Source organism: Panthera pardus, unplaced genomic scaffold (genome assembly GCF_024362965.1).
Source record: "Panthera pardus isolate Hobbes unplaced genomic scaffold, ASM2436296v1 HiC_scaffold_6, whole genome shotgun sequence".
NCBI lineage: Eukaryota > Metazoa > Chordata > Mammalia > Carnivora > Felidae > Panthera > Panthera pardus.
The window spans coordinates 64,570,612-64,592,550 of NW_026526991.1; the positions used below are offsets into that span (position 1 = coordinate 64,570,612).

General features: G+C 38.2%; 1 protein-coding gene across 1 annotated transcript in view; it reads left to right on the plus strand.

The window, feature by feature from the left end:
- The window catches only part of FAM186A (family with sequence similarity 186 member A), an 81,587-nt gene extending 62,334 nt beyond the window's left edge, over positions 1-19,253 (plus strand). Inside the window, exons 6-9 of the mRNA XM_053895341.1 lie at positions 7,464-7,656; positions 10,611-10,762; positions 12,347-12,529; positions 19,179-19,253. Coding sequence (XP_053751316.1) covers positions 7,464-7,656; positions 10,611-10,762; positions 12,347-12,529; positions 19,179-19,200 — 550 coding nt within the window. The 3' untranslated portion in view covers positions 19,201-19,253. The remainder of the gene's footprint in view (positions 1-7,463; positions 7,657-10,610; positions 10,763-12,346; positions 12,530-19,178) is intronic.
- The last annotated feature ends 2,686 nt before the right edge of the window (positions 19,254-21,939 follow it).

Below are 21,939 nucleotides of genomic sequence, written 5' to 3' on the forward strand. Positions count from 1 at the left end.
TTGTGGATCATGATTGATCTCCAAAATATCAACTTCAAAAGCTTAAAAATGCTTTTAGTTTTTCTAAATTTCTTTCATCTTCTTGAGTTCACCAGAAGATGTATGATTCTTAAAATGGGAGATGGCAGGTTATATACAAGGTGTTGCCATGGTAACCTTGCTGCTGAAGCAACTTGGAGGAAACAGGTCCTGGTCCTGATTTTTTTAAATTGCAAAAAAAAAAAAAAAAAAAAAAGATTGCAAATATAGGGGTGCCAGCCAACTGGTGGCTCAGGCAGTTGAGCATCTGACTCTTGATTTCAGCTCAGGTCCAGGTCATGATCTCATGGTCGTGAGATCAAGCCCTGTGTGGGGCTCTGCACTGAGCATGGAGCCTGCTTAAGATTCTCTCTCTCCTTTTCCCTCTGCCCCTCCTGTGCTTGCACTTGCAAGTGTTCTCTCTCTCAAAAACAAACAAACAAATAAAAATAAAAATTGCAAATACCAGAAATAGGTCAGGGAAAGCGACAACTGTCCTGCTATCCTTAGCACTTATGTTTGAGATTACCAACGTATTAATTTGGGGATATCTTTTACCTAAAATTACAAGAGGTCACACTAAAACCTATACTAGAAAGGGTTATCATCAATTACAGGAACAACTTATGCCATTTATTTAACAAATATTTATTAATGCCTACTATGCGCCAAGTATTGTATTAGGTGCTAAGGATACAGTAGTGAATAAAGCAGACAAAGTACCCTGTTCTCATGAAATTTATACTTTTAAGGACTGAATTAATTTGAGACTAAGGATTGGAACAGCAAGATAAAAGAGACTTATTCAAGATATAATCAGAACTTTTCATTTCAAAGCATAAGTAATCAGATTTGTTGACAAATATTTTACTCTGTACCTGTCTTTGGTGTTCTCTTTCCAGACTGAATAATCCTAGACCTTTTTTTTTTCCAGCAAAATAAAAAAAAATATTTAATACACAAAAAATAACAACAGAATCAACAGGTATAAAAGGCGTTACACGGTACAAAACCCCAAAAGATACAGAGCTATTAACTTACTGGTGCTTAAAATGACTAGACAAGGACACATGAAAATGTCTCCTTTCCTCACTTAGGGAGCTATACTATTCAAAAAGTTATTTAAAAAAAATTTTTTTAACGTTTATTTTATTTTTTGAGACAGAGAGAGACAGAGCATGAACCGGGGAGGGTCAGAGAGAGGGAGACACCGAATCTGAAACAGGCTCCAGGCTCTGAGCGGTCAGCACAGAGCCCGACGCGGGGCTCGAACTCATGGAACGCGAGATCATGACCTGAGCTGAAGTCGGCCGCTCAACCGACTGAGCCACCCAGGCGCCCCTCAAAAAGTTATTTTAAAATGCCCCTTTTTTTTGCTCCACTTTATGAAACCACACTTACTACTCATGTTGATTATGCCCACCCAATCAAGTAGTTATTTGGAAAATTGCATGTTTTCTATACTGAAAGTGCATTTTGTGCCACCTTGTCAAGTGCAAATAGAAAATTTCTGTACATCAAGACCATAGCAGGGCAGTTGTATCTACTATCCAAATTCACACACACTTCTCTCAGATCCTAGAGACGGAACTCTTTTCTAGCCAAGAGCTTCATATCAAGGAAAGGATATATAAGCTAGAAGTGTGGGTAAAAGGAAGAAACATAGGCCCTGCTAGGCAGGCATAGAGTGAAGTTTATGCTCAGCCTCCAGGACATGTGAATATTACTGGACTTTTTTAAAATTTATTTTTATTACTTTTTTTAATCTTTGTGTTTTGATTCTGCTTTTTGCCTTATAGAAAACTTTGATTTTTATATGTTCATATCATTATTTTTGTTTGTTTCATGTTTTTATTTTTATTTAAATTCTAGTTAGTTAATATGTCGTGTAATACTAGTTTCAGGAGTGGAATCTAGTGACTTATCACTTACATGTAACACCGAGTGCTCATTACAACAAGTGTCTTCCTTAGTGCCCATCACCCATTTAGCCCATCCCCCCACCTGCCTTCCCTCCAGCAACCCTCGGTTTGTTCTCTAGAGTTAAGAGTCTTTTTTATGGTTTGCTTCTCTCTTTTTCCCCTCTGTGTTCATCTGTTTTGATCCTTAAATTCCATATATGAATGAAATCACATGGTATTTATCTCTGATGGGCTTATTTCACTTAGCATAATATACTTTAGCTCCATCCACATAGTTGCAAATGGCAAGATTTCATTTTTAATGGCTGAGTAATATTCCATTGTATATATGTCCCAGATAATCTTTTTTAAAAAATTTTTTATGTTTATTTTTTTTTGAGGGGGGGGAGGGGCAGAGAGAGCAGGAGACATAGAATCTAAAGCAGGCTCCAGGCTCTGATCTGTCAGCACAGAGCCCGATGTGGGGCTCGAATCCATGCCACTGAGATCATGACCTGAGCTGATGTTGGATGCTCAACCAACTGAGCCACCCAGGCATCCCTAAACTATTTTTGAGCAAAGAACACTTTGTAGAACCTCTGTAAGTGAAGATTCCATAATTAAATGCTAAAATATAGTTTTAGAGTTGTATTCGCACAAGATCAATGTAATATATCTGAGAAGCAAGAATGGAGAGGATGTAAAATTAGACCAGATGATGATAATAAAACATTTCATTTCCATACATATTGAGGAAAGTCCTCAAAGGTACTAAATGTTATGGTGACCTGTTAGGATTTATCATTTAACTCATCAACATTTCTGAACATAGCAACCACTATTGACTAGGGACTGTGTTAGACCTAGGGGACTGAGGGTGGCAGGATATAAAGGTGGACAAGCCATATCCCTGCCTTGAGGACATTCAAAGTCAACTCAGAGAGACACCCACACAAACAGGTCATTATATGTGGAAAGAACAATGATGGTACATGTACAAAGTATACAGAAGAGGACTGAAGACAGGAGAGTTAGGTAAAACTGCTAGACATCCAGACCTTTGAAGGCAGAGAGTCTAGCAGAGCACAGGAAGGAAGGAAGTAAAAGCAGTGCATGTACGTGTGTGTGTGTGTGTGTGTGTGTGTGAACCACTTTGTTGCTGGTAGAATACAAAGAATAAGCAGGATATGACAAGAGAGAAGACTGCAAAGATAGGCTAGGTCAAAAAGAATCCTAAATGGCATGCTAAAGAAATTGTATTTTATTTTGTATGTGATAGAGGATAATTGAAACATTCCTAACAAGGGAAGTAAAATGCCACTAATATGGAAGGTGGATTTAAGGCAAGTAAAACTTCATGCAGAGGCATAAATTAGGGCCAGATGGCATCCACCCAAAAGTTTTGAAGGAGTATAAGGGTATGTAATCAAATAACCAAGTGTACAGTATTTCCTGTTGTCTGGAAGGGATTCTATGCTAGGGTGATATTTAAAAAATTTTTTTTAACATTTATTTTTTATTTATTTATTTATTTATTTTTCAACGTTTTTTATTTATTTTTGGGACAGAGAGAGACAGAGCATGAACGGGGGAGGGGCAGAGAGAGAGGGAGACACAGAATCGGAAACAGGCTCCAGGCTCCGAGCCATCAGCCCAGAGCCTGACGCGGGGCTCGAACTCACAGACCGCGAGATCGTGACCTGGCTGAAGTCGGACGCTTAACCGACTGCGCCACCCAGGCGCCCCTATTTTTTATTTATTTTTGAGACAGAGACAGAGCATGAATGGGGAGGGTCAGAGAGAGGGAGACACAGAATCTGAAACAGGCTCCAGGCTCCGAGCCGTCAGCACAGAGCCCGACGCGGGGCTCGAACTCACGGACCGTGAGATCGTGACCTGAGCCGAAGTCGGCCGCTCAACCGACTGAGCCACCCAGGCGCCCCGCTAGGGTGATATTTTAACACTAACTCCCATCAAGGAAGGGCATCCATGCCAGGCAATCTGGTGGAATCTGCAATAAAAGGAGAATCACTGCACTCTTGAAAACGTGAAAACTGATAGACTAAAGGAAATAGAAGTTTTGTAGGGGAATCAAACTTGTTTAATCTAGAATTCTTTGAGGAACCGTTACATGGACAATGAGAAACTAAATAAATGATTTAAAGCTAGTTATATCCCTACACAAGAGGTTATAAAGCATCTACAAAGAAGAGAAACTTTAGATACATTATTGCATTTAACTTGGAGACGAGGAATCATTCAGGAAGTTCATCCTATTGGCCAAAGTTACACAGCTAGTAAGTAGCAGAGCTACCACATATGAATTCAAAAAGTTCATTTCCAAAGTCCTGTGAGTCTAAAGTACTATACTATATAGTATGGTATAGTATAGAATGCTGCCTTGAAGCAGGAAACTATAATGATTTTATATCCACATTTTAATCCTGCTTGCTCTTAAACACAGACTTTGAAGTCGGGAACACCTTGGCTCAAACTTCCAGTTTTGAATCTCTCTGAGACTCAACTGTGCTGTTTGTAAAATGGATGTGATAATATTTACTTCGAAGAATGGTTGCAAAGATGAACTGAAATAATGTATTTTATTTTATTTTTTAATAATGTATTTTAAATAATGAAACATTTAAATGTAAATTTTAAAACATAAATACAATTTCTAACACAATGATCGACACATAGTGGACGCTCAGTAAGTGTAAAGCACCTTCCCTTGGATTGTGATGCTATATCAAATACTGTAAAAAATATTCCTTAGGAGGGAGGCGAGATTTTATCAATACAAGTGGAATTTTCTAAGAGAGTGGGAACAAAAGGTAAGAAGATTTGAATGGCCATGATTCTAGAGAGGGCATTTTAAATAATTAGATACTTCAGCAGTTACTACTAGACTCAGTGTTTACATTAATAAAATTAATTATCTTTAAAAAGCCATGAACAGGGGTGCCTGGGTGGCTCAGTCGGTTAAGCGTCCGACTTCAGCTCAGGTCACGATCTCGCGGTCCATGAGTTCGAGCCCCGCATGGGGCTCTGGGCTGATGGCTCAGAGCCTGGAGCCTGCTTCCGATTCTGTGTCTCCCTCTCTCTCTGCCCCTCCCCTGTTCATGCTCTGTCTCTCTCTGTCTCAAAAATAAATAAATGTTAAAAAAAAATTTTTTAAAAAAAAGCCATGAACAATAGGGGAGCCTGGGTGGCTCAGTTGGTTAAGCTTCTAACTTTGACTCAGGTCATGATCTCACTTTCATGAGTTTGAGCCCCATGTCGGGCTCTGGGCTGACAGCTCAGAGCCTGGAGCCTGCTTCAGATTCTGTGTCTCCCTTCCTCTCTGCTCTTCCCCCACTCACGCTCTGTCTCTCTTTACCTCAAAAATAAATAAACATGAAAAAAATTTTTACAAATCCATGCAAAATAATTTCTCTAAGCGTGAAATGAAACTATGAACTTTCTGAAGTTTCCAAGAATTCATTACTGAATTATGATTTTAATATGAAGTTTAAATGTGATTTCAATAAGGAAGAATTATGGCAAAAATCTAAAAGACTGTGTGAATAGACAGAAAAATAGTAGGAAAGATCTGGTGTGAAAACCAAGGTTTATTGGAGAGATATAATGCATAGCATAGTGATTACAGTCAACAATATTGTATTATAAACTTAAAGTTGCTCAAAAGCCAAATCTTGATTGCTCTCCCCACCCCCCAAAAAAAGATACTTATGGGATGTGATAGAGGTGTTAGCTAAGGTTACAGTGGTAATCATATTGCAATATAAATGTATCAAATCAACACATTGTCCACCTTAAACTTACACAATGTTATGTCATTTGCATCTCTTATATATACAACATATAACCATCATATATATATGGGAACAATGTTATTTGTAGGAATGGATATGGTAGGCATTCTGTAATGCGTGTAGAGAAATGATTAAAAACATGTGTAATAAGGATGGTTATAGGAGCAAAAAAAAATCATAAGATATGAAAAAAATAAGGCTATTGGAAAATAATTAAAATTAACCAATTAATATGGAGTTAACACATTTAAGTATTAAATAATCCATATATATAGTATGTTCTGAGTTACTAATTATAGCCCACAAGAGACCTAAGAGTTATTCTGTGTGTGTGTGTGTGTGTGTGTGTGTGTGTGTGTGTGTGTGTAAAATACATATATTCAGAAGAATATCTGCAATGGGTTATCATTGCCTACCCTCCTCACCCCACCCCCCAAAATCCAAATTTCTTAACGTGCCTTTTATGAGCTTTCAGAAGCCAGCAATTTCAGTATTGTCCTCCACTGTATCCTTTCACAGATCTATGGTCTAAAAGTCTCGGAATACTCACCACTCCCAAAATATAACTCATTTTCCTGCCTTTGTTTATAGTATTCCCTCAATTCCTCCTCCTCTTTCCCTAAACTTTAGTGACAGAAAGATTTACCTGAGAATTTGTTTAAAATACTGATCCTGAATCCTACAAGATTTTGATTCAAGAGGTCTAGGAAAGCACCCTGGAATCTACATTTTCAATAAGCACCACCACCACCCCATCACCCTGCCCAGATGATCAGTTCAGGTGATCAAGGTCCACATTTTGAGAAATATTGGTATCGTGGAAAGAGAAAAGATCTGGGTTTGCTTCCCCAATCTATTAATTACGTAACTTCGAAAAATTACTTAACTTTGCTCAGATTGCTTTTCCTCTCCTATAGAACAGAGATGGCAAAACACTATCTGTTTAAGAGACACAAACTTGGTGGTATGCATTATAGTAAAGAGAGAGTATATTTTTATGACTGTTCCTCAAGATCCTATGTAACAACTTCCTATGAGGTCTTCTTTATTCCTCTTGTTAGTATGAATTACGCTTTCCTTTGTGCTCAAATAGCATGTTTATAAATAAATGAATAAATAAATAAATAAATAAATAAATAAATAAATAAATAACATTTTAGAGAGCGTGCAAGTGGGGGAGAGGGGCAGAGAGAGAAGCTTAAGCAGACTCCACAGGTGGAGCCTGATGCAGGGCTTGATCCCACCCACAACCCTGGGATCATAACCTGAGCTGGAATCAAGAGTCAGACACTCAACCGACGGAGCCACCCAGGTGCCCCAGCATTTTTATATTTCTGTTTAGCCTTATTTCATTCTATTTGACACAGTTAATTTATTAGTCTCCTATTCTGGCTTGTAAGTGCTTTAAAGGCAAGGACACTGTCTTTCTCATAACTGTATCGAGTACCTTCTATAGGTCTTATCAGTACTAAAGTTTTAACATAATAATAAACAACACTACTGTAACACTAAAAAACTCCAGAGTTAATGAAAACTTGACCATCATATAGATTTTTTTGAAAGTTTAGTCATGTAACGAACCAGATTAAGGTCTCATTAAGCAAGCCTCCCACCCCTATCACATCCCTCTCTACTTACTACTGATGAGAACTGAAAGTAACTAGGTTCAGGTTTGCTTAAATTAGGATCAGTAGTTATACTGATCTCACTGTTGTTAATTTTTTTTTTCAAGAAACAACCTAATCAGGCGATTACAAGTGATCAAAAACACCGGGAAAGGTTATGAAATCCGGAACCTCTACATAATGCTGAGCAGAATTGATGAGTACCAGAAAAAGGTGATGCAGGTCTGGACCAACAAGCAGAAGTCTTTAGAGCAGAAACGGAATCAGTGCCTGAGGAAAATGATACTCCTATTTAGCCAGGTATCTTGTTTTCTATTCCTTCTCCCAGTGTGTTGTAAGAAAAATGGATGTGGGGGCGCCTGGGTGGCTCAGTCGGTTGAGCGTCCGACTTCAGCCCGGGTCACGATCTCGCGGTCCGTGAGTTCGAGCCCCGCGTCGGGCTCTGGGCTGATGGCTCAGAGCCTGGAGCCTGCTTCCGATTCTGTGTCTCCCTCTCTCTCTGCCCCTCCCCCATTCATGGTCTGTCTCTCTCTGTCTCAAAAATAAATAAACGTTAAAAAAAAAAAAAAAAGAAAAATGGAAGTGGTAAGCTTTGAAAATAACATTTACCTGGAGATACTGTGTATATTAGTTTCCTAGAGCCGCTGTAACAAGTTACCACAAACTTGATGCCTTAAGACAACAGAAATATATTCTCTCCGTTCTGGAGGAGAGTTTGTGGAATCAAGATGTTGGCACGGCTGGTTCCTTCTGAAGAAATTTGTTCCATGCCTCTCTCCTAGACTCTGGTATCTGTCAACCACCCTTGGCATTCCTTGGCTTGTAGCTGCATAGATCCAGTCTCTGCCTCTGCCTTCTCATGGCCTTCTTCCCAATGTGTCCTATATCTTCTTTTCTGTCTCTTATAACACCATGTATCATTGGATATAGGACCCACCTGATTAATCCAGGATGATCTCATCTTGAGGTCCTTAATTACATCTGTAAAGACACTTTTTCCAAATAAGGTCACATTCACAGATTCTGTGTGAATATATCTTTTGAGGGGTTTACCATTCAAGCCAGCACACCATGACCTCAGTGGAAACTCTTAAATTGACAACAGGGATGCTGACTGGACTCCCTACATGGGAAAAGATTAGAATTGGGGAGACTTCTAGAAATGCTCAACTCCTTCCTAGTCAACCCACATCTACCAGTCTCTAGATATAAAACCTCTTAAGTCACCACTCTCCAACAGATTCATGATGGTTACTTTTCTCCTCAAAACTATCAGAAAGCAAATTTTAATAGCATGAATCAATAAAGGAGATAAGAGTTTACTGAACTTGCTTACATAGCACCACACACAGAATCTGATCCTGTTAAACTCTGGCAAACACTCATTGTGTCCCAGAGCCCCTCTGAGATAACCATTAGTATGCTTTTGGGGGTGACAGTGGCCTTCCAGAAAGTTACAGGGCTGAGATTAGAATTATTTGTTCTGGGACTACATGTTCAAAATGGAGTTCTGGAACATTCTTGGAGTTCTAGGACCATTTTATATCTATATATCTTTTTCTTTCACTAAATTCATTTATAAAATTACTTGCTACTTTTTTTTTTTGATTTTTTAATCTTTATTTATTTTTGAGAGAGAGACATAGTGTGAGCAGGGGAGGAGCAGAGAGAGAGGGAGACACAGAATCCGAAGCAGGCTCCAGGCTCTGAGCTGTCAGCACAGAGCCCAACACGGGTCTTGAACTCACCAGCTGCGAGATCATGACCTGAGCCAAAGTCAGATGCTCAACCGACCGAGCCACCCAGGCGCCCATATACTTTTTTTAATGTTTATTTATTTTTGAAGGAGAGAGACAGAATGCAAGCAGGGGAGGGACACACACACACACACACACACACAATCCGAAACAGACTCTAGGCTCCGAGCTGTCAGCACAGATCCTGATGCGGGGCTTGAACCCATGAGCCGTGAGATCATGACCTGAGCTGACATCGGACGCTTAACCAACTGAGTCACCCCAGTGCCCCAAATTACTTGCTACTTTAAAAGATACAGATTTCTCATCATAGCCTGATCCAAATTAGACATAACTTTCCAGGACAGCTACTTTTTAAATATCAAAGCTCTTTGATTAAAAAAAAAAAAAAAAGAATGGGGCGCCTGGGTGGCTCAGTCGGCTGGGCAGCCAACCTCGGCTCAGGTCGTGATCTCATGGAATGTGAGTTCGACCCCTGCGTCGGGCTCTGTGCTGACAGCTCAGAGCCTGGAGCCTGCTTCAGATTCTGTGTCTCCCTCTCTCTCTGACCCTCCCCTGTTCATGCTCTGTCTCTCCCTGTCTCAAAAAATTAAAAAAAAAAAAAATTAAAAAAAATTAAAAAACAAAAAGGATATTTTGGACAGTTTTTGGTTTAAAAAACATGGCCAATGTAGATGGAATAAAGCAAAACGAGCTGGCAGTGTCAAGAAGTGTCTAATAGGAATCACAATATCTAGAGCGCTTCAGAGGATGAATAAGGGTCTGTGATCAGGGAATGCAGGATCTAGATGATGAGGTGATTATTAAGGCAGAAGAAGGGAGAGGGAAAAGCAAAAGGGAGAAGAGGGTACAAGTGAATAAATACCTTACAACGCTCAAGAGTTTGGTTCTGCTAACAGATCGTGCAGGTTCAAATCAGCCTCACCACATATTAGCTACGAGACTTTGGGCAAGATCTAAAATTTTCTGAGCTTCAGATCTCTATGTGTAAGACAAAGGTAACAACAGTACCCACCACCACATAAGGTTGCTGTAAATGCCAAATGAGTTAATATATAAAAAGCATGTGACATTCAGTAAGTATTCAGTAGGTGTTATCATTAGCTTTGCATACCACTTCACAATATATGGGGTGCTGCCATAATACATATTATCTTATAGAACACTCACAGCAACCCTGTGTCATTATCCTTGTTTTAGAAATAGGGAGAAAGAGGTTAGATAAAGTTAGCAACTAACCCAAACTCACAAAGCTAGGAAATTGGAGGGGTAGGACTATAGCGTATGCAGGTTTTTATATAACATAGGTGCCTCCTCTGCAATTTTGTGTTGGAGGTGAAGGTGTGTTTGGGAGGAAGGGAGAAAGAGGGTGGAGGAAATGGATTTGTAAATCCATGGAAAAGAAGAGTCACCGTTTAGCTAGGGCCAGCTCAGATCTTCCTAAAGACTCTTACCTTTTCTCCCCATGGTTTCCTTTTCTGATTTATTTATTTTTAGCTTCAACAGACGTATAAATTGAATCTTAGTCAACCTATCCCTTGCATCATCGACAAAAAGCAGATACCTGCCTCTACCAAATCTGTTCAACAATCATTCCTAGAGCTGTTAATAGAAGAAGACAGAAAGTCTGACACATTGAAGAAATTTCGGTATGTGGTAGGAAAGACCGACATTAAACCTTCTTTGGACGACATGTGGGACCTCTTGCTTTTTTTTTTTTTTTCCTGTCCAAGAGCTTCTCCTTCCCCTCAATTATGATGTGGTACAGTGGAGAGTCTAAGGTAGTATTACTTTTCTTAGCTAATTTAACAAGAGGCTTACTTACATATATTTCTACTTAAATATTTAACATCTAATTTTGAGTTCCTTTTTTTAAAAACTGATGCTGGTCTGCTCCTTGCCTGCTCTTTTCCAGGGGTGATGTAAGTCCAGTTTTCTTTTTACTGACTCCCCTTCATAACAATTTCAAGATTGGGGCTCTCTTGCCCCTACAGGTGACATGACAATAATGGTCCTGGAGGGAGACAGACTGATGGCATCCCTTCCTTATAATGTTTGGGTGCCTCATCTCACATGCATGGGCTTACTCCAAAGATTCAACTAGGAGTTTAATTTTCCATGTCATTAATTGTGAATGCTAAAGACTTTAACTAAATCATTGGATGAAGCAGAACTTTTTGAATAAAGTGTTAGAATTCTTTTCCCATACTTTTGAACTTATATCTAACTGAATCATAACTAGTGTCAATAGATTTTTTCAGATGAAAGGTTAATTTCATTAATCATATGCGGACATACATTTATAGATTTGTGGAACATTTGTTAATTTGTGATATTCTACTTGAATGTGAATTGTTTTATTTTTGCCCACTTAATTCAGTTCAACTTTAAATTTAAATTAAATTAAGTTAATAAAGCTGGTCTTGCTAAAAAATGAAGCTTATTCTTTTTTTTTTCAAAAAAAATTTTTAACGTTTATTTTTGAGACAGAGAGAGAGACAGCATGAACAGGGGAGGGTCAGAGAAAGTGGGAGACACAGAATCTGAAACAGGCTCCAGGCTCTGAGCTGTCAGCACAGAGCCCGACGCGGGGCTCAAACCCACGGACCGTGAGATCATGACCTGAGCCGAAGTCGGGCGCTTAACCGACTGAGCCACCCAGGCGCCCCCCTTTTTTTTCCCCCCAAAAAATTTTTTAACGTTTATTTTTGAGACAGAGAGAGGGAGAGCATGAACAGGGGAGGGTCAGAGAAAGAGGGAGGCTTATTCTTTATTATGAAACAAATTATTTTAACACAGAATGAAGAAACTTAGGTTACTTTTTTCCTGTTTTCCTTTTTTTTTTTTTTTTTTTTTAGAGTGAGAGAGAGAGAGAAGGTAAGAGCTTTGGGAAGGAAGGGGGAAAATGTTGATGGGAAAAAAATAGTCTCAATATGGTTTACATATTCTATGAAGCTAAGAAGGTAGTTTTAAAATAGATCACTAGGTGAAGTCATGGAAATGGAAATGCAGCTTTTGGTGAAGAAAAAAAAAAGCTATTTTAGCAAATTCTGCTGTTTTAATCTCTCTCTCAAGTCAAAGTGGGCGTAACTAATGTTCTTCAGTGCCAGAGAGGGCATCATAGGACAAGGTGGTGGTGAAGAGAAAAGGGGAGAATAAGAGTCATGCATTTTGATTGAATATGGAGCTCAGGAGAGTTTGGTGCTTCCAGTTAGTGCTCTCTGGTTCTTTAGACAAGAAGACCAAATGGAAGCCATCTGGAATGCTGATCTGTCAACTTCGAGCTACCCAGTAACAGAGAAGACATCAATACATTCACTCTGGGCCCAGCTGGGTGGGTACCCAGATATTCCTATGCTACTCCAGTTAGATGTTCAATCTACCTTCAGAAAATCTCTTGGATCCATTAAATCACAGTAAGTTAAGGACTGGGAGAACTCTGGTAATTGGGCCTTTGGTCATATACCTTCTGTTTCCCTACCTTGACCTTACCTTATAGCACCAGGGAATTACCAAAAGTAGGTGCTTGGTGTAAAGTTAGACATTACCTTTTCCAGGATGCTGTATTAACAGAATCCTGGTTACAGGATGTAACCATTTGAATCTTTTTTCACTTAGCATAACTCCTATGAAATCCATCCATGTTTTTATGTGTATTATTAATTCATTCCTTTTTATTTACTGACTAGTATTATTCCATTATATGGCTGTACCACATTTTTTTTTAAATTTTTTTTAACGTTTATTTATTTTTGGGACAGAGAGAGACAGAGCATGAACAGGGGAGGGGCAGAGAGAGAGGGAGACACAGAATCTGAAACAGGCTCCAGGCTCTGAGCCATTAGCCCAGAGCCCGACGCGGGGCTCGAACTCACAGACTGCGAGATCGTGACCTGAGCTGAAGTCGGACGCCTAACCGACTGAGCCACCCAGGCACCCCGTACCACATTTTTTAATTCATTCATCAGGTGAAAGACATTTGAGTTGTTTCCAGTTTGGAGCCATTATAAATAAAACTGCTATAAAAATTCATATACAGGTTTTGGGGTGAATGTAAGTTTCTACTTCTCTTAGATAAATACCCAGGAGTGGGGTTGATGGGTTAGATAAGCATATGTTTAACTTTTATAAGAAATTGCCAAGCTTTTTTCCAAAGTGACTTTTCATCTCTGTATTTATTCAGTGGGGCTAGTTCTTGTCCTGCCTCTGGATGAAAACCTAGATGGTTCTGTGACATTTCCGATAAGTTTTCAGTACTATGTTTATCTGGTTAGTAAAATGTCCAGAACCATGTACAAGTAAAACTTGGATTTTATTTTAAAGTTGAGGTTTCTCCTCTCTTCCAGCTAAGACTATTTATTACAACTTAGAGTCAGAGAAGGAGGATATGAACAGCTGCTTTTTTCTGCCCTACTGCTTCTCACTTTCCCAGCTTGCTGCTATGGGACCCTTTAGGAATTAGAGGTCTTGGAAGGAAGAAGAGAGGGGGTAAATGGAAAGTTCTTACTATCACTGTTGCATTTTCTAACATCAGTGCTTCCTGGATGTGGCAGATTTTTAAAGCTGACTCATGAGGTACTTTGATTAGTTCCTTGGAGATCACCATCACTGGAGATCTCTTATCTGCAGATTTCTTGATCTTGTCAAATATAGTTTTATCCCAACTGGTTGTTTACATCTGTGATACTTCCAGCTTCTCTCTGCTGAGATGTGTTTGCATATTTAGGCATCCCTTGCAGACAGAACCCATGACAGCCCTATGCCATCTTTCTTGGGTATACATATGCATAGATGTGGCCCACATCTAGTCTACTGGAAACAGTGGGCCTTTCTTTGTCCAAGTAAACTCTGAGGTTGAAGGCTTATCCCAATGCAGCAGCAGCCTCCTCTTTGCTATTAGTACAGCTAGCCAATCAATCACTGCCTTAGCTTTTTTTTAGCTATTGAATCAGGCCCCATTCTATTGAGCCTCCAAAATGCTGTGATAAGTTCTTGGAGTGGAGAATGGGTAGGCATGCTCTCAAAATCCTCTTCTCCTTGGCCATTTCATACTCTGAGTATGAGTTAGAAGATTAAGAGTCAGTTTAATTAATATTCAACTTTATCCAGTCAACCTGAATTTAATCTGACAACTTTTCCATTGTGCTTTGTCAAAACTTTCACTTTGATATTCTACCACATACAAAATATGTATTAGGAGTCTCTAACTTGTTTAGTTAGATGCCTGAAAACGTTCAGAGTAAGAGGTGCTGAAAACAGTGAAAAAAATTAAGACATTATAGGAAATAGGAGAACTGAAGTCTTGGAATTTTGCTATTTTTCACTAAAAATAGAAATATAGACAATATACACTTTAAGACATCTTAAGTTAGTAATAATGGGCACTATATGATCAATTACTACTTGCCATGCTCCCTTTTTTTTCCTCACTAGAATCTCTTCAAGGTCTTCCTCCCCCCAAAAGGATTATATTTATTTTACTTTGTGAAAATTAAAGTACAAACCAAGAGAATTTCTTTCCCTCTGGTTTTAGTTATTTCTACCACTCCTTAGAGCTCAATTTAAACAATTATTCTTTCTGATCTGTCTTCTCTAATTCCTCCTATGTGCTCCCATAGCATCTTATAATTAAATAGTATCCTAGCACTTACCATTCTATATTGTGCCTCATTATTTTCCTCCCCTGATTTCAGACATGTTTTGGAGAAATTAGCTGCCTTTGTGCTGAACTGCCACTACCTTTGCTCTGCCTGCTTTCCCTTCAAAAATATTTATGGACTACTTACTACGTGCCAGGTACTATACCTAGGCACCGAGATACAATATGTGGGAAGGGCTCAAGAGATCACAGATGACAGGAAGAAGGAAAAATTTGTGCAAAATCTAGGGTCAATACCATATTGCTTCTTTTTGCTTTATCTCCTTAAAAAAACAGCAACAAAAACTAAACTAAACTAAATAATATTTCCCCCTACTCCTCAGTTCCCTTTCTTCCTATTTCCAACAGAAGTGACTAGAACTAAGATTTTTTTTCTCTTCCTGTCTGGATGTGTTATGTGATGCTTGGAGCTACTGCAATCTTTGGCAACCCTGAGGTGATAACCACAAGATAAAAAGACAATACACCAGGAATTACAGAGAAGGAAAATAAATAAAACCCTGTCCTTGATGACATCTAATTGCTAGAACAACCCTGAGTATATGTGCCTCTGGGCTTTTGTTAAGTGAGCCTTTGTTTGGTCAAGGATTCTGTTGCTTATAGTCATGTGAGTTTGAAAAGAATGTGTAAGCTGCTATTGTTGGATAAAGTAGTCTAGAGATATCAATTATATCCATTTGATTAATGGTGCTGTTGAGTTCAACTATAACCTTAATAATTTTCTGCCTGCTGTATCTGTCCACTTCTGACAGAGGAATGTTAAAGTCTCCAACTACAACAGAGGATTCACCTGTTTCTCCTTGCAGTTCTATCAGTTTTTGCCTCATGTAGTTTGATGCTCTGTTGTTAGGCAAAACAGTAAGGATTATTAAGTCATCTTGGCATATTGACCCCTTTCTCATTATAAAATACCCTTCTTTATCCCTGATAGTTTTCCCTGCTTTAAAGTCTAGTCTGTCTTAAATTAATATAACTACTCCTTTCTTTTGATTAGTGTTATCATGGTATTTTTTCCCTTCCATTTACTTTTAACCTACATATCTTAATATTTAAAGTCAGTTTTTTATAGACAACATATATTTGGGTCTTGTGTTTGGATCCACTCTGATAATCTCTGTCTTTTAATTGGCATATTTAGATCATTAACGTTTAAGATGGTTATTGATATAGTTGCATTAATATCTACCATATTTGTTACTGTTTTCTATTTATTGCCCTTGTTCTTTAGTCTTTCATACTTTTTCTGCACTTTGTAGTTTTGAGATTTTATAATTCCATTTTATCTCCTTTCTTCATTTAAACTTTTTTTCATTACTTTTTCAAGTTGCTGCCCTAGACTTTGCACTATACATTTACAACAAACCCATGCCTACTTTCAAATAACACTATACTGCAAGTGCCTTATAATAACAAAATATTCCTAATTCTTCTCCCACTCCATCCCTTGTATCATTTCTGTCATCCATTTAATCTATACATTAGCATGCATATATCATTGAATACATTGTTATTATTACTATTTTGCACAATTTATTATCTGTTAGACCAGTTAAGAAAAATAAAACCTTTTATTTTTATTTATTGCTTCTCAAATGCTCTTCCTATCTTTATGTAGATCCAAATTTCTGATTTACATCATGTTCCTTTTTTCTGAAGAATGTCCTTCAACACTTCTTGCAAGGCAGATCTACTGGCTATAAAATTCTCTCAGTTTTTGTCTGAGAAAATCTGTATTTTTTTCTTCACTTAAAAATTTTTGCAGGGCACAGAATTCTAAGTAGGTAGTTTTTCTCTAAACACTTAATTTTTTTTAATGTTTATTTATTTTTGAGAGAGAGAGAGACAAGTGCAAGCAGGGGAGGGACAGAGAGGGAGGGAGACACAGAAGCCAAAGCAGGCTCCAGGTTCTCAACTGTCAGCACAAGAGCCCAACGTGGGGCTTGAACCCATGAACCATGAGATCATGACCTGAGCCCAAGTCAGACTTTTAACTGACTGAGCCATCCAGGCACCACTCTCTCAACACTTTAAACATTATACTCCTTTCTCTTGCTTGCATGGTTTCTGAGAAGTTGGATGTACTTTTTATCTTTGCTCCTCTGTAGGTAAGGTGTTTTTTCCTTCTGATTTCTTTCAAGACTTTTACCTTAAATATGATATGCCTAAGTGTGACTTTTGGGGCATTTATCCTACTTGGTATTATCTGAGTTTCCTAGTTCTGTGATTTGGTGTCTGACATCCATTTGGAGAAATGTTCCATCATTATTGCTTCAAATATTGCTTCTGTTCTTTTCTATCTTTTTCTGGTATACCCATTATATGTATGTTACACCTTTTGCAGTTGTCCTCCAGTTCTTGGATATTCTGTTTTCTTCAGTCTTTTTCTTCTTTGTTTTTCAGTTTTGGAAGTTTCTTTTTTTTTTTTTTTAATATTTTTATTTATTTATTTATTTTGAGAGAGAGACAGAGTGAGTGGGGGAGGGGCAGAGAGAGAGAGAGAGAGAGAGAGAGAGGGAGACACAGAATCTGAAGCAGGCTCCAGGCTCTGAGCTGTCAGCACAGAGCCTGATGCGGGGCTCAAACTCATTAGCCGTGAGATCATGACTTGAGTTGAAGTTGGATGTTCAATCGAATGAGCCACCCAGGTGCCCAGTTTTGGAAGTTTCTATTGGCATATCCTGAAACTCAGAGATTCTTTTCTCAGCCATATCCAGTATACTAATAAGGCCATCAAAGATATTCTTCATTTCTGTTAGTGTTTTTGATCTCCAGCATTTCTTTCTGGTTTTTTCTTAGAATAGCCATCTCTCTGCTTACAGTATCTGTCTATTCCTGCATGTTGTATACTTTTTCCATCAAAGTACTTAGCATATTAATTATCCTCATTTTAAATTCCAAGTGTAATAATTCTAATACCCCTACTATATCTGACTCTGATTCTGATGCTTGTTCAGTCTCTCCTGTGTTTTTTGCCTTTTAGTATGCATTGTAATTTTTGTTAAAATCCAGACATGATGTACTAGGTGAAAGGAACTCTGGCAAATAAATAAGACTTTAATGGTGTGATATAAGGTATGGAAGAATGGGAAACATTGTATAGTCCTGTGATTAGGTCTTAGTCTTTTGAAAAGCCTATGCCTCTTGTCTGTGAACTTCACCAGTGCTTCTTGATATCCTTCACTCTCACCTTTGGTGTCACAGGATGGATAGAGGGAACTGGAATTGGGTATTTCTCTTCTCTCACAAAGAAGGCTAGAGTTGACTGGAGTTGGGTATTTTCCTTCCTCCAAATAAGTTAGGTCCTGATGAAACCCTACGCTTTGGTTAGGCTTTGGTAAAATAGTCTCTCTCAAGGGCAGACCTTGTTAAGAAGAACAAGATGCTCTGGTATATTTCAAAATGGTTACTTTACCCATCCCCCTGAGAGAAACATCAGGAAATTTTTCTCCAATCTTCACTGTGAGGACATGGTAGTTTCTGGAGGTCCCTTTTACTGGGTCCTCCTGGAGATTTTAACTCTCAGACTTGCCCGTACTGAGCTTCCAGCAATTCATCAATTAAAGTTCAAGCTTTTTACCAGGCACTGGATCCTGCAGAAGTGTCTGCTCATGGGTTTTGGCTCCAGTAAATTGTGATTCTTTGTATTGCCTGTCCCTCTAATTTGCAGGGCAATGGTTTTCCCTGTGACCTCATTTCTCTGAATGTAGGTTGTTAGGATGGAGTAGCAACTTCTTGCATGTATTCTTCAACAAATTCCAATGCACTTAACTTTTTGGTTGCAAAAATGGGCTCATACTTGACATGTTTTTTTTTAAATCTGTTTAGTGTTTCACTTAACAGTACATCTTTAAATTTTTTCTATGTCAGTATAGACTTACATCATCATTTTTATTGATTGCATGATGCTCATTGTATAGTTCCATCACAATTTATTGAACTGTCTGCCTACTGATGGAAGTTTGAATATTCTTCAACATTACAAACAATGCTGCAGCAAATATCCTCACATAAGTTTGCATAGTTGTATGATGATTTCCCTATAAAAATGTCATTAAAATAATATTAATTTTATTCCAATTACAAAAGTAAAGCATGATTATCATAGAAAATTTGGAAAAGAGCAAGAAGTCCATGCCCAGAAATAACCATTGTCAACACTTAAGTTCTAACTTTAGGTGTAAGAAGACTGTCTAGTAAGTAATAAGCTATTGCCAAGCTCTGCTCTTCCTGGGAGACATTCTGCCTTGTCAAGGTGACTTTTATAAATATAGATTATATATCAATTTTACTAGTTTAACTTTGGGAGTTCTGGAGGCACTCTTATTTTCCCTATGAATCATCTATATTCCTATAAATGTATTTAAGAGCAATTTGTAATAAGATTAATTTTCTTGTCTTGTTTCCAGGTTTAAGAAGATTCCCAAGTGACTGTAAAATTAAATACAAGCATGTTGAAAGTAAATTTCAAAGTTACAGTAGAATTCCTGTTTTGCTTTCTTTCATGTACATACATTGCTTTACCTATTCTGTGCTTTTACATTCTGCCTATAGTTCATTAGGTTAAACGTCTTCATTTCCAGACTATTAACATGACCACTCAAGAAAGAATATCCTCCTCTAGATTACTGGAAACACAAAGCTTCAACAAACACTGTGGTAGGCTGTCATAAAAGGGACATAATATGGCCCCTCACATGATGGCAAAGTAGCACAGTCTACCTCCCAGAACCTAAACCCAAAGATGCCTCAGAAATAAGAAATGAATGGATATAAAAGAAGAAGAAGAAGAAGAAGAAGAAGAAGAAGAAGAAGAAGAGGAGGAGGAAGAGGAAGAGGAGGAGGAAGAACAGAAGGAGGAGGAGGAGGAAGAGGAAGAGGCGGAGGAGGAGGAAGAGGAGGAGGAGGAAGAGGAGGAGGAGGAAGAGGAGGAGGAAGAGGAGGAAGAGGAGGAGGAAGAGGAGGAGGAGAAAACCAGCAGAAACCCCTGGAGAGTCAAAAGGTGATTATGATCTGGTAAAGAAGGGAAATAGTAGCCTGGGACAGAGGAAAGCCAGGCTTCCAACGTGGGGAGTGGATTTGTGGAGAAATTTTGAATTGGGCTCTTTTCTACTCCCCCTCCCAACACTGCCCATACTTACATCATTGCCTTCCCTAGCAGATTCATAGGGAAACACTATGTAGGGTTTAAAAAAAAAAAAAAAAGGCAAATGCTGGCTTAACCAACAAGCATCAACAGGTTTCTCCTACCCACCCCCCACTCCCAACCCATAGGCCTTCTTCCCATCCAGAGGACTAAATAATACATTCTTAGAAAAGAACGAAGCCTAGGGTAAGATACAGAGAGGTTTGCTAAAGGACAAAGCCTTCTGATAAGAATGACACACATGAGGATATTAAAGTTGGAACCCTGTTCATCAGAGGTGATACAAGCTAAGGTCTATGTTTTGATTCCTCCTACCCCTTTCTCCATCCATTACCTGCCAAGATAACTGATAATTGATACCCATGAGGAAAATGACCTCACAGGGAAAAATAACTAGAAAATTAGAAAGGCAATAAACTAAATATCCTACTCTAGATGACAAGAAAAAGTAGGATACATGCCAAATAAATGTCCCTAAAAGAGGATACTGATAACGAAGCAGTAACGATTATAAAGAAACAAGTATGGGGGGAGTCTGGGTGGCACAGTCGGTGAGTGTCCAACTTGATTTCTGCTCAGGTCATGACCTCATGGTTCGTGGGGTCAGGCTCTGTGCTGACAGTGTGGAGCCTGCTTGAGATTCTCTCTCTCTTTCTCTCTCTCTCTCTCTGCCCCTCCCCAGCTCTCTCTCTCTCTCACACTCTCTCTCTCAAAATAAATAAACATTAAAAAATTTTTTAATAAATTAAAAAAAAAGGTAACAAGTAGGATTACTGAATATTCAAACAGTTGAAATAAACTCAATGGATGACATAAACAGCAAAATGGACACAGCCCAAGATCAGGTCAAGAAACTTTTCCAAAAGACACTGAAAAAGAATTAGAGATAAAAGATATAAAAAACTAAGAAATATGGAGGCTAGATATAGAAATGACAGCATTTATATAACAGGAGTGCTAATAAGAGAGAAAAAAAGTAAATGGAGGGAAGATGATTCATGGAAAAAAAAGTGAGAACTTCCAAAGAAAGATTGCTATTGAAAGGCTATAAGGCTATAAATAAATAGAATTGATATGGGAAAATGCATACTTACTAATATTTTAATGAAATTTAAGAATTCCAAAGGCAAAGAGAAAATTCTAAAGCCTCTCTGAGAAAAGCAGTTTATCCATAAAGAAAACAAATCAGAATAATGTGAGATGTCTCAAGAGCAACATTAGGGGAAGGTAAACAATGAAATATTCTTAAAATATTAAGAGCAGAAACTTTGACTCTAAAATTTTATATTTAGCTAACTTATCAATTAAATGTGAGGATACAATATTCTCAGACCTTCAAGGTCTCAGCAGATTATCATAAAGATCCCCTGAAAATATTCCTGGAGGAAGTAAGGTATCAAACACTTTAGGAAATGCTATAAAATATAAAACAGTAAGAATGATAAAATACCCTTGTAAAGTATGTTGTCTAAAAAAGCATTTTACACACACACACACACACACACACACACACACACACACCAGATATAACAAAGTAGGGGACAGAGTGTAACTTCCAGAGGTAGGTAAGAGTGTATGTGTTAAAGTATTTGTACTACTAAAAGGGAAGATACAGATAGATGTTGATAAGTTTCATAAATTAGGGAGAAAAATACAAGTAAAGGTCTTAATAAGTTAGGGATTACCAATGAAGAACAAATATAAAATGCATGCTTTTCTGGGATGCTTGGGTGGCTCATTCAGTTAAGTGTCTGACTCTCTGTTTCTGCTCAGGTCATGATATCACTGTTTCATGGGTTTGAGCCCCATGTCGAGCTCTGCACTGACAGTGCAGAGCCTACTTGGGATTCTCTTTCTCTCTTCTTCCCTCCCTCTACTCCTCTCCCACTCACACTGTCTCTCTCTCTCTCAAAATAAATAAACATTAAATAAAATTAAAATAAAATGCATGCTTTTCAAACTCATAGATAAAACCGATTTATCCAAGGAAATGAATAAGAAGCAAAAAAAAATTAAACTAAAAT